This window comes from Giraffa tippelskirchi, chromosome 13, assembly GCF_054371585.1.
Source record: "Giraffa tippelskirchi isolate mGirTip1 chromosome 13, T2T-mGirTip1v1.2.pri, whole genome shotgun sequence".
Lineage (NCBI taxonomy): Eukaryota > Metazoa > Chordata > Mammalia > Artiodactyla > Giraffidae > Giraffa > Giraffa tippelskirchi.
This window is the reverse complement of record NC_137287.1, coordinates 24,349,291-24,362,487: the sequence shown is the minus strand read 5'-3', so window position 1 is coordinate 24,362,487 and position 13,197 is coordinate 24,349,291. Positions and strand designations below refer to the sequence as shown.

At 43.3% G+C, this 13,197-nt stretch overlaps 1 protein-coding gene across 5 annotated transcripts in view; it reads left to right on the top strand.

Annotated features, from left to right (window-relative positions):
- VPS35L (VPS35 endosomal protein sorting factor like) overlaps window positions 1-13,197 on the top strand; it is a 143,551-nt gene that overhangs the window by 110,479 nt on the left and 19,875 nt on the right. For all 5 annotated transcript variants that reach the window (XM_081560790.1, XM_081560791.1, XM_081560792.1 and 2 more), the window contains one exon: window positions 10,522-10,661. In XM_081560790.1, coding sequence (XP_081416916.1) covers window positions 10,522-10,661 — 140 coding nt within the window. The remainder of the gene's footprint in view (window positions 1-10,521; window positions 10,662-13,197) is intronic.

The window sequence follows — 13,197 nt, the reverse complement described above, 5'->3', positions numbered from 1 at the left end:
GTAAATAAAAATTCCAAAACAGTAACCTAGCAGTACATGAAAGATCCTGGTTGTCTTCACTCTCAGCCAACACTCCTGGATAACACTTTGTAGTTTGGCATTATCTTGCCTCCCTTTCTTTATGCAGCCAGCTGAGTATATTTATGGGGCTTCCTAGATAGCTGAGTGGTAACGAATCCACCTGCCAAGCAGGAGACTTGTGTTTGATCCCTGGGTCGGGACGATCCCTTGGAGAAGGAAATGGCAACCCCTTCCAGGAATCTTGCCTGGGAAATCCCATGGGCAGAGGAGCTTGGCGGGCTATAGTCCATGGGATTGGAAGGAATTGGACATGACTTAGTGACTAAACACAAAAACAACAAAAATATATATGTGTATGTATTTCTTTTCTTGTAAAGATGTATCACACTATAAACAGTTGTATAACGTTTTGTCCTTAATATGTCATAGGTATAATGTATTATACTTCAAAACATACCAATGTACTATTTTCTTTATTAGCGATATCATTTCCACAGTGTGGCAGTGCAGTAATTTCTTTAACTAGTCCCTTATGGTTGAATTGTTTTCAGTTTTTCTCCAGTCAAGCTGAATTGATATAAAAAAACCTTCATGCATGGAGAACCATTGACTGAGTTATTCTCAGTAGCTAGTCAGCATGGGTAGTACAGGTAATCCTGACATACCTAGTTTACTTAGTACCTTCAGCTGAGCCCTTATTTTCAGCTTCTCCCAGGGTTTGCTAGTGGCGTACATTTTGGTGACCATTCTGTAGTTTCAGTGGCTGTGTGTTTGATTTCTCCTTGTCCTGGTAGAGGGTTCTAGAATATCATCCTCCTTTGGTATTCTGCAAACCCTTTGAAACTCCCCTGGCTGGGACACAAAAACTTGAAACTTCAAACAGAAAATTATCAAAAGTTCAATGCTAGGCCTCCCTGGGAAATGAAGAGGTAGCCTGCCCTGGCTGAATTTCATTGTTGCTTACTACTTCTATTTGCTTCTGGCAGAATGTCTCCGGATTAAACCTTTCAAAATGTGCCATTTGCTGTTAGAAAGTCATATTCTGCATTTAGCTGAAGGATTTAGAACAATTTTTTCCAAACCTGTTGAGTCATAAAATTCACTGGAGAAACTTGTTTCTTTAAAAACATGATGAATCAAATGATCAGGATGGTAAATTTGATGTTGTGTGCCTTTTATCTCTTTTAAAAAAATAGTGGAGGAAAAAAGGAAATGGACCAAATTCCATTTTGTGGCTATAAAAGAGAACAAAGATATGCTTTATATACATGAAGGATTAATCTCCAAGACTATTGTTAAGTAGTGGGTGAGGAGTTGCAAAATGGTGTCTACTGTATGTTAACTCTGTAAAAAGAGGAAGAAAGAAAGAAAAAATAAAAGGAAAACGTATTTGTTTCTGTATACTTGGAAGTATACCGGAGCAGCAGATAATACTCTTTGCCTCTGGGAAGGGAAACTGGATGGCCAGAGGCGGGAGTGAGAGGAGAATTACATGACTCTGTTAGTTATTCAAAGATAAATATTTTTTTTAAAGTTAAATTTCTGAGTCTCTGTCTTGGATTCTCTGGTTTAATATCATACATTTAAGGTGGAGCCTGGGAACCCATATGTGTATTTTGAATAATAGCTTTACTGAGAATTGATTCGTGTAGCATAAAATCCATCCTCTTAAGGTGTACGATTCAGTGGTTTTTAGTATATTTGGAATTTTGTGATCATGGTCGCTAATTCTAGAACACTTCCATCTCCCCAAAAGAAAACCCCAAATCCATTAAGTGTCATTCCCCACTCTGCCAACCACCAGTCTCCTTTTTGTTTTGATGGATTTGCTCATTCCAGTCATTTCATATAAATAGAGTCTTACAATGCAGATCTTTTATGACTGGCTCCATTCATTTAGCATAATGATTTTCAAGAGTCATGCACATGGTAGCACGTATGTCCGTATATACGCAGCATCCATGTAGAACTGGAGGAGCCGCCAGTGCTTTTACCATGTTCCATTCCCCTCAATTTGAGGATGGATTTTTGGGGGCCTGGGAGCTGTATTTATTTATTTTTTTTTACAAGGATCTTGACGATTCTTATGATAAGCAGTTTTGGAAAACACCGTCTCTGAGAGTAGCACGGTCGCTCTTACTGTGACTGCAGGGACAGTGGCTGTGTTTGTCCTCCACCAGTGCCCTGCAGTGCTTGAAGGGCATGTTGATTGCTGCGCAGAGAACTACAGCAGAATGCCTGTCTGCAGAGCAGTCAGCACCCCAAGAAAAAGGATCTCAAACAGAATGAACTCTAGAGTGAGATCAGCCAGGCCCGAGTCTATTTTTTTTGTTTGTTTTAATTGCTTTTTGAAGATGAAATATGGAAAAGAAATCTGACTATCCCTTGAAACCTCAGAAGATTCAGATGGGGGAAGGCATAGCATGGGGGAGCCAGTGCATGTATTGAGTTGGCCAAAAAGTTTGTTTGAGTTTTTCTGTAAGATCTTATGGAAAAACCCGAATGAACCTTTTGGCCAACCCAGTGCATGCTTTTCCTTCCCCCAGTGGAACACGGGTAATAGTCTTTATGAATTGGAATCTATTTCTCCTTTTCCTAGAGGTCTTTAAAAAAAAATTTTAACCCATTTTATCTGTAATTGTCTTCTCTGACTTTTAATAGCCACAATGAGTCAAGTGTTACTGTATGCTGTAGGTTATATAGAAATAGAGATATGTTGTATACATGAAACTTATATAATGTTATAAACAAACTTCAGTTTTTTAAATGTTATGATTATTCTGAACTCTGTGAGAAAAAACTGTTTTCATACACAGTAGCATTTGAGTTCTAATTACTAAGACAAAATTAAGAAGTATCCGAGACAAGACTTTATATATGGGGCAAGTCTTCTGAGGTTAAAAATCTGCTTTGGAACATTTCCTGCCTCAGCCCTCAAGTAACTATTTCTTGTAGCCCCCTTTTCTGGAATGGGGCTTCAGTGGGGCGGGTTGAGGAGCAGAGCACCCAGCCCATAGTGGCTTCTTCCATAATGAGCCATAATAACGGGCACTTTTCTCAGGGCCACTTGGTAACAAGCACATAAATAGAATAAATAGTCTTTCAAGTTGTTCTGAGCAGAATTTTAGTTCCTGCCAAGAGAAGCTCTTCACCTTGTTTTCTTTTTTTTTTTTTTTTTTATAAATCACCTTGTTTTCTAATGGACTTAATGTCCTCACCGGAAAGTGGCGCCTGTGGAGCCAGGAGGAAAATGCCAGATGTGGTGGAGTCCAGGCCTGCCTGTGCTCTCAGGGGGTAATGTCAAGGGTAGGCTCAGCTCTTTTTTTAAATTTTTGTACTGTGGTTAAGTTTACACAACATGAAATTTACCATTGTAACTATTTTTGAGTGTACAATTCAGTGGCTTTAGGTACGTTCACAACCCTGTGCAACCATCACCACTATCCATTTCTAGAACTATTTCATCATCCCAAAGAAAATGAAACTCTGTACCCGTTAAGTGATAAGTCTGTTCCCTCCTTCCCATTCTACTTTACCTCTCTGAATTTGACCACTCCGAATACGTGATACAAGTGAAATCAGATACTGTTCATCCTTTCGCCTGATCTATTCATTTCAGTTCAGTTCAGTCACTCAGTTGTGTCCAACTCTTGGCGACCCCATGGGCTACAGCACACCTGTCCATCACCAACTCCTGGAGCTTGCTCAAACTCATGTCTATCGAGTCGGTGATGCCATCCAGCCATCTCATCTCGTCCTCTGTGGTCCCCTTCTCCTCCTGCCCTCAGTCTTTCCCAGCATCACGGTCTTTTCTAATGAGTTGGCTCTTCGCATCAGGTGGCCAAAGTATTGGAGCGTCACCTTCAGCATCAGCCCTTGCAATGAATATTCAGGACTGACTTCTTTAGGATTGACTGGTTGGATCTCCTTGCAGTCCAAGGGACTTTGAAGAGTCTTCTCCAACACCACAGTTCAAAAGCAGCAATTCTTCAACACTCAGCTTTCTTTATGGTCCAGCTCTCACATCCATACATGACTATTGGAAAAACCATAGCTTTGATTAGACAGACCTTTGTCAGCAAAGTAATGACTTTGCTTTTTCATATGCTGTCTAGGTTGGTCACAGCTTTTCTTCCAAGGAGCAAGCGTCTTTTAATTTCATGACTGCAGTCACCATCTGCAGTGATGTTGGAGCCCAAGAAAATAGTCTGTCACTGTTTCCATTGTTTCCCCATCTATTTGCCATGAAGTGATGGGACTATGATGCCATGACCTTAGTTTTCTGAATGTTGAGCTTTAAGCCAACTTTTTCACTCTCCTCTTTCACTTTCATCAAGAGGCTCTTTAGTTCTTCTTCACATCCTGCCATAAGGGTGGTGTCATCTGCATATCTGAGGTTATTGATATTTCTCCCAGCAATCTTGATTTCAGCTTGTGCTTCCTCCAGCCCAGCGTTTCTCATGATGTACTCTGCCTATAAGTTAAATATGCAGGGTGACAATATATAGCCTTGACATACTCCTTTCCCAATTTGGAACATTTTCAAACTTTGTCCATATTTCTAGCACATGTAAGAATTTCCTTCCTTTTTAAGACCTTGTAATACCCCCCTTTTTTTTTTTTGCATTTCTTTTCCATGGGGATTTTCTTGATCCCTGTCTCCTGTACAATGTCACGAACCTCTGTCCATAGTTCATCAGGCACTCTGTCTATCAGGTCTAGTCCCTTAAATCTATTTGTCATTTCTACTGTATACTCATAAGGGATTTGATCTAGGTCATACCTGAATGGTCTAGTGGTTTTCCCTACTTTCTTCAGTTTAAGTCTGAATTTGGCAATAAGTAGTTCATGATCTGAGCCACAGTCTGCTCCTGGTCTTGTTTTTGCTGACTGTATAGAGCTTCTCCATCTTTGGCTGCAAAGAATATAATCAATCTGATTTCGGTGTTGACCATCTGGTGATGTCCATGTGTAGAGTCTTCTCTTGTGTTGTTGAAATAGGGTGTTTGCTATTACCAGTGCGTTCTCGTGGCAAAACTCTATTAGCCTTTGCCCTGCTTCATTCTGTACTCCAAGGCCAAACTTGCCTGTTACGCCAGGTGTTTCTTGACTTCCTACTTTTGCATTCCAGTCCCCTATAATGAAAAGGACATCTTTTTTGGGTGTTAGTTCTAGAAGGTCTTGTAGGTCTTCATAGAACCGTTCAACTTCAGCTTCTTCGGCGTTACTGGTCGGGGCATAGACTTGGATTACCGTTGATATTGAATGGTTTGCCTTGGAAACGAACAGTGATCATTCTGTCGTTTTTGAGATTGCATCCAAGTACTGCATTTTGGACTGCATTTGTTGACCATGATGGCTACTCCATTTCTTCTAAGGGATTCTTGCCCACAGTAGTAGATATAATGGTCATCTGAGTTAAATTCACCCATTCCAGTCCATCTTAGTTCGCTGATTCCTAGAATGTCAACGTTCACTCTTGCCATCTCCTGTTTGACCACTTCCAGTTTGCCTTGATTCATGGACCTAACATTCCAGGTTCCTATGCAATATTGCTCTTTACAGCATCGGACTTTGTGTCTATCACCAGTCACATCCACAGTTGGGTATCGTTTGCTTTGGCACCATCCCATCATTCTTTCTGGAGTTATTTCTCCACTGATCTCCATTAGCATATTGGGCACCTACTGACGTGGGGAGTTCATCTTTCAGTGTCCTATCCTTTTGCCTTTTCATACTGTTCATGGGGTTCTCAAGGCAAGAATACTGAAGTGGTTTGCCATGCCCTTCTCCAGTGGACCACAATCTGTCAGACCTCTCCACCATGACCCATCCGTCTTGGGTGGCCCCACACGGCATGGCTTAGTTTCATTGAGATAGACAAGGCTGTGGTCCGTGTATTGAGATTAGCTAGTTTTCTGTAGTTTTCTGTAGTTTCCCCATGGAAAAGAAATGCAAAAAAGCAAAATGGCTGTCTGAGGAGGCCTTACAGATAGCTGGGAAGAGAAGAGAAGCGAAAAGCAAAGGAGAAAAGGAAAGATATTCTCATCTGAATGCAGAGTTCCAAAGAATAGCAAGGAGAGATAAGAAAGCCTTCCTCAGCGATCAGTGCAAACAAATAGAGGAAAACAACAGATTGGGAAAGACTAGAGACCTCTTCAAGAAAATTAGAGATACCAAAGGAACATTTCATGCAAAGATAGGCTCGATAAAGGACAGAAATGGTATGGACCTAACAGAAGCAGAAGATATTAAGAAGAGGTGGCAAGAATACACAGAAGAACTGTACAAAAAAGATCTTCACGACCCAGATAATCACGATGGTGTGATCACTCACCTAGAGGCAGACATCCTGGAATGTGAAGTCAAGTGGGCCTTAGAAAGCATCACTACGAACAAAGCTAGTGGAGGTGATGGAATTCCAGTTGAGCTATTTCAAATCCTCAAAGGTGATGCTGTGAAAGTGCTGCACTCGATATGCCAGCAAATTTGGAAAACTCAGCAGTGGCCACAGGACTGGAAAAGGTCAGTTTTTGTTCCAATCCCAAAGAAAGGCAATGCCAAAGAATGCTCAAACTACCGCACAATTGCACTCATCTCACATGCTAGTAAAGTAATGCTCAAAATTCTCCAAGCCAGGCTTCAGCAATACATGAACCGTGAACTTCCAGATGTTCAAGCTGGTTTTAGAAAAGGCAGAGGAACCAGAAATCAAATTGCCAATATCTGCTGGATCATTGAAAAAGCAAGAGAGTTCCAGAAAAACATCTATTTCTGCTTTATTGACTATGCCAAAGCCTTTGACTGTGTGGATCACAATAAACTGTGGAAAATTCTGAAAGAGATGGGAATACCAGACCATCTGACCTGTCTCTTGAGAAACCTGTATGCAGGTCAGGAAGCAACAGTTAGAACTGGACATGGAACAACAGACTGGTTCCAAATAGGAAAAGGAGTATGTCAAGGCTGTATATTGTCACCCTGCTTATTTAACTTACATGCAGAGTACATCATGAGAAATGCTGGGCTGGAAGAAACACAAGCTGGAATCAAGATTGCTGGGAGAAATATCAATAACCTCAGATATGCGGATGACACCACCCTTATGGCAGAAAGTGAAGAAGAACTAAAGAGCCTCTTGATGAAGGTGAAGGAGGAGAGTGAAAAAGTTGGCTTAAAGCTCAACGTTCAGAAAGCTAAGATCATGGCATCTGGTCCCATCACTCCATGGGAAATAGATGGGGAAACAGTGGAAACAGTGTCAGACTTTACTTTTTTGGGCTCCAGAATCACTGCTGATGGTGACTGCAGCCATGAAATTAAAAGACGCTTACTCCTTGGAAGGAAGGTTATGGCCAACCTAGATAGCATGTTTAAAAGCAGAGACATTCCTTTGCCAACAAAAGTCCGTCTAGTCAAGGCTATGGTTTTTCCAGTGGTCATGTATGGATGTGAGAGTTGGACGGTGAAGAAGGCTGAGCGCCGAAGAATTGATGCTTTTGAACTGTGGTGTTGGAGAAGACTCTTGAGAGTCCCTTTGACTGCAAGGAGATCCAATCAATCCATCCTAAAAGAGATCAATCCTGGGTGTTCATTGGAAGGTCTGATGTTGAAGCTGAAGCTCCAATACTTTGGCCACCTCATGCGAAGTGTTGACTCATTGGAAAAGACCCTGATGCTGGGTAGGATTGGGGGCAAGAGGAGAAGGGGACGACAGAGGATGAGATGGTTGGATGGCATCACCGACTCGATGAACATGGGTTTTGGTAGACTCCGGGTGTTGGTGATGGACAGAGAGGCCTGGCGTGCTGCAATTCATGGGGTCGCAGAGAGTCGGACACGACTGAGTGACTGAACTGAACTGAATACCCCCTTTGTGTATATGTACCATGTTTTGTTGGACTTCCCAGGTGGCACTAGTGGTAAAGAACCTGCCAGCCAGTGCAGGAGCCATTAAGAGACTCAGGTTCTATACCTGAATCAGAAAGATCCCCTGGAGGAGGACATGGCAACCCACCCCAGTATTCTTGCCTGGAGAATCCCACGGACAGAGGAGTCTGGCAGGCTACAAAGGGTTGCAAAGAGTCGGACATGACTGATGGGACTTGGGATGCACGCACACGTACTGTGTTTTGTTTATGTGTTCATTGGGTTGTTTCCACCTTTTGGTTCTTGTGAATATTGCTGCTGTGAGCATTCATGTATAAATATCTGTTTGAGTCCCTGCTTTCATTTCTTTGGGGTAGACACCTAGAAGTGGCATTGCTAGTAGATGGTAATTCTATGTTTACCTTTTTGAGGAACCACCAGACTATTTTCCACAGCAACTGCACCAGTTTTGATTCCCACCAGCAGTATACAAGAGACTCCAGTTTCTTTGCCAACACTTGTTATTTCCTGGCTTTCGTTTTCGCTTTTGTTTTTTGTCATAGTGGGCATTCTCATGGGTGTGAGATGATGTCTCACTGTGGTTTTGATTTGCACTTCTCGTAATGAATGATTTGAGCATCTTTTCATATGCTTGGTGACTATTCGTGTATTTTCTTTGGAAAAAAGGTCTATTCAGGGTAACCTTCAGTCACGTTACTTGTTTTTTCATTGTTGTAGAATTTCTTTTTGTGTTCTGAATATAAACTCTTTATGACAGCTATCATTTGCTGACTTGTGTTTCTGGTAAAAAAACACAAATCTGATTGTGTCACTCAGTGCTAGTGCTGGTGACGGCCTTTATATTCTGCTCAGCTCAGTCTTACCATGCATGGGCTACTTCCACCTGGCCACTCACTGTTTGAGCTTGGCTTGTCATCTGGGTGTGGAAATAATGGCACCTTACCCGTAGGCCTGCTTGAGGACTGGGAATGTAAGTTGCCATAAGACACCGCCTAGGAGTTCCTCTGGTTTCCATGCATGGTGCCGCTTACTACTGTCTGGAGGCCAAGTCAGAAGACCCTGCAGCTTCTGACTCTTTCTGGGAGGTTAATCTACCAGAACCCCTATATTAAGATGAGATCAGCTGCTCTGCGTCCCCCTTAGAGCGGAGCACAGAGCAGGTTACCAGTGGATAGGTGTTAATGAGTGTGATCACGCTAGGCTCATCACCACACTTCATGTTGTCAACTCTTTACTCCTCTGTATCGGTGAACGTGGTAAGGGTGCCACTGTGGGGTCCCAGAAGCAGCCTGGGAGGCAAGCTTCTGGAGCAGAGGGAACTTCATGTAGTAAACCTGGTGTCTTTCCATATCGTGGTCTTTTTCTTTGGAAGAAGGAAGACAAGGCAAAACCCCACTCTCCAGCTTCAGACTCAGACTCTTCTCGTTAACGGCCGGCCTCTGTCCCTGGCCGGCCTGGGCGTCTGTCGTTGTATCTGCCCCTCTGCTGCTCTGGCAGGGCTGCAGGTTGAACTCGGGGTGCTGCCGACCAGAGCTGTTCTCTCTGCATCACTGCAGGCCATTTCAAAGTGGAAGTGTATTTGGACCATGCAAACGTTTGATCTTGTCGGGTAGTTTAAAATTTCATTTGTCGGGTCAGTGTTCTGTCTGCTTTGACCCTGAGGCTCTTTCTCATGGTTAATACTTCAGCAGATCTAGAAGGATCTCTCTCTCTCTCTCTCCATCTCACAGCCCCCCATCTCACCCCCCCACACCTCCAGTCCTCCCCCTCCACCCCGTTTCTCCCTCTCTGTGTCCTCCTGTCGCTCCCTCTTTCTCAGCACCCCACTTCCTCTTCGTCCCTCCTCCTCTCTTCCCGCCTCCCCTTCCTTCCTTCCTCTCACCCTTGAAGGTCTTCTTGGTTTACAGACTGTTACATATTTCTTAAAATGCCTTCATTTTCCAGATGACTCCCTGGAACTGTCACCTACTCAGAAGTCTTTAAAGCCATATGTGCATGTGTGCACGTGTGTGTGTGCTTGCACACACACACACACTTTCCTTCAGACATTTCCATTGTTATTTAACAAATGCAGCGTGCATTAGGGTAGATTCAGACAAACCAGAGCTTGACCCGGGCTCCACCAGTGCAGCTGGACCCTCCTGCATGCACTGGCTCTGTTGTAGGACCAGGCATGTTTCTTTCCGCAGCTGTGGAGTGGGCCCTCGGACAGCATTTTCTTCCTGGGGTGGACAGGAGGGTTCTCCGAGCCAGTTAAGATGGAGCCTTCAGTCCTGGCAACTGACTTCTGTGCTCTCTGTGATAATTTGCTGTGCGCTTTTTCCATTTACTATCTAAAGCCAGTTTGACTGAGGTTCTTGGAGCCAAATTGCTCCAAGAAGGAGTAGAAGAGAAGAGCTGGAAGGTAGCAGCAGCGCCTCTCACCCAACTGTTCCACTGCGTCAGTCACAGTGCAGAAACCCTCTTCGAGGACCCACCAGCTGTCTCGGGCCCTCGGTGTGGCCTGACTTCCACATACCTCTCAGGCTTGGCTTCTGGGCCGTGTGAAGAAGAAAGCAGACCCTGAATTTTTCGACATTCTCATATGTGGATTTCTCTTCTGTCTTGCAGCTGATGCCTTTTTCAAAGCCGCCATAAGCCTCGTTCCAGAAGTTCCCAAGATGATTAATATTGATGGAAAGATGCGGCCCTCAGAATCATTCCTTCTGGAATTCCTCTGCAATTTCTTTTCTACATTATTAATAGTTCCGGTACGTTTCCCCAGAAGACCTGTAGGTGATATCTTTCTTTGACCTGTTTTATACACATTCTTTGCCCTAGAAGTGCAGGGATGTTCTGTCTATATCTTTGTTGGTTTTGTAGTCAGATATTTGAATTTCTCAATGCATTTCTATTCTTCTGTGTCCAGGGTATATAGTCAAGGCTCTCTATATGGCGAAGGAGGTACTACTTGTTCAGGGCTCAAGCCACTGGACCAAGACATCTGGGGTGAATCCCTTCCTCTCCTTTCAGCTCTGGAGCCCGGGTCAAGCTCTGGTTTGTCTGAATCTACCCTAATGCACGTAGTTTTAGGTGATTGTGTAACATCACCAGGCTGCAGTTTCCTCATTTACAAAATGGGCATAATAATAGTATCTACATGTCTAGGTTGTGGTGAGGATTAAGTGAGCAAATATACGTAGGTGGTTAGAACAGTGCCTTGTGCGTGCTTAGTCACTACGTCATGTCCAACTCTTGGTGACACCATGGACTGTAGCCTGCCGGGCTCCTCTGTCCATGGGGATTCTCCAGGCAAGAATGCTGGAGTGGGTTGCCATCTCCCTTCTCCAAACAGTAAGCACTTGAAGAGGTAATGGTGATGTTATTTTGATGGCAAATAACAGAATCCACAACAAGATAGTGAAAGTCAAAGGGCTATTGCTGGAAGATGCTGGGGTTTCTTGTGGAATATAAGGAATGAGTAGTCAGGCTTGGGCTGGAAGGAATCATGGCCACTCCCAGGATCCAGCATTAGGGCCCTCACCCTAGTTGGGCTTCTTGACTTGGGGTCTACCTAACCCATGGGGATCTGGCAGAGTAACCATGAATTCAGATGAGAGAAAAAAAAAACACACCATTTTTTTTTTTAACAAACCTCAGTGAAATTTAGCCTTTCGCTTCATTACGAACCACAGGCAATGAGCCACAGTACCAGTTGTAGTAACTAGGACTTTGTCAACAAAATAATCAGCAGTATGTTTATATCCCATTTCAGGTGTGAGAGATATTTCAGAAGACTATCTACATGTTTCCTTCCTTCACAAGTGCAATAGTTATTAGGCCTATTGGCTAGGTCTGTTATTTAAGTGTATTCACCAAGAAGTAATATTACAGTATAGCAAATACATTGAAAAAATATTTTGACAACTGTATTTTAGCATAATTGGTTTCCTTTGTGGTCTTATGTATTTTATTTTCTGCGTTAGAAATAGAACTCTGAGTTGTGTGTAGGCTTCACCAGGTCTTAACAAAGTCCAGGCACAAAATGGGTTGGCTCATGGTGAAGCCAAATGTGCGTAGGAACCATGGATGCTTTTTAAAATACAGTCTTGCTTTGTTCCATCCCCACTTCCTTACTGAGAGTCTCATTCAGTAGGTGAGATTGGCCCTGGAATCAGCATTTTTGAAAGCTCCCTTGAGTCAAGTATAGGTGGTCCTAGGACTACACTTCAAGAAACGTCCCTCTAGTCTCAGGCCATGAACCATTTAGCTCCCACAGGTATGGGGTTACTTTGGGGTGATGAAAATGTTCTAAAATTGTGATGATGATTGTGAATATATGAACTCTATGAATATACGAACAACCGGTGAATTGTGCATTTTAAGTGGGTGAATTGTTGGGTGTGTGAATCATCTCAGTGAAGCTGAGAAAACAACACTTGAGTTGCTCCCAACTTGCCAAGTTCAAATCCCAAATTTTTTGAAGCGAGCCTGGGATGTTCAGGAGGCAGGCTCGATGCTCAACTTCAGTGCGTTCTGGTATCCTTAGTAGTTTATAATCAATCTCTCGTTTTTGATGTTCTAGTTATTGTCAGGTGATAAAATCAGGGTTTCTAATGAGGAAGTGGATCAGTGTCATTGTTTATTGATTAATTGGGTTGCCTTTTCCTTCTGCATATGGGGTTTTCTCTGTTAAAAATCACTGGAGCCTTGTGCTTGGAGTCAGAAACTTGTGTTAGTCCTGACCCAATGACTCAACAGCCTTGTGGCCTTGAGAAAGTTTTGTAACTTTCAAAATCTCCACTGTCACCTTTCTAAAATATCCAGATACACACCTAGCAGAGCTGCTGGGAGGGTCGACTGAAAAGATCGCTATGAAAGTGCTTCATGAACCAGAAGCTTGGTCCCTGGGATCACAAACTGATGACCAGTTGGGTAGAATCTAGCCTGGAGACACACTTGTTGGCTGCATCATGATGGAAAACATTTGGAACGAATTACCCCCATTTATAATTTGCAGATCACAGAGAAACCCAGATTTTCAGTTCCTTGAGAAAAAATCAGGTCCAGCCCTATGAGGCCCACATACCCCGCCTGGCCAGTTATCCTCAGCTGGAGAGCAGCTGCCTGTCCTAGGGGGGCACGTGTACTCTCTCCAGGTCCCTGGGCACCTCTGGGTCCATTAAATCCTTTTCTGTTGCTTACCTGTTCCCTTAGGCATTCAGGCAACCCCACCCCTGCCAGACTATTTTTCCTCACAGTGCTGTGGCTTTTGCCAGGAATTCTCAAGATGTTAAGATGGTTCTA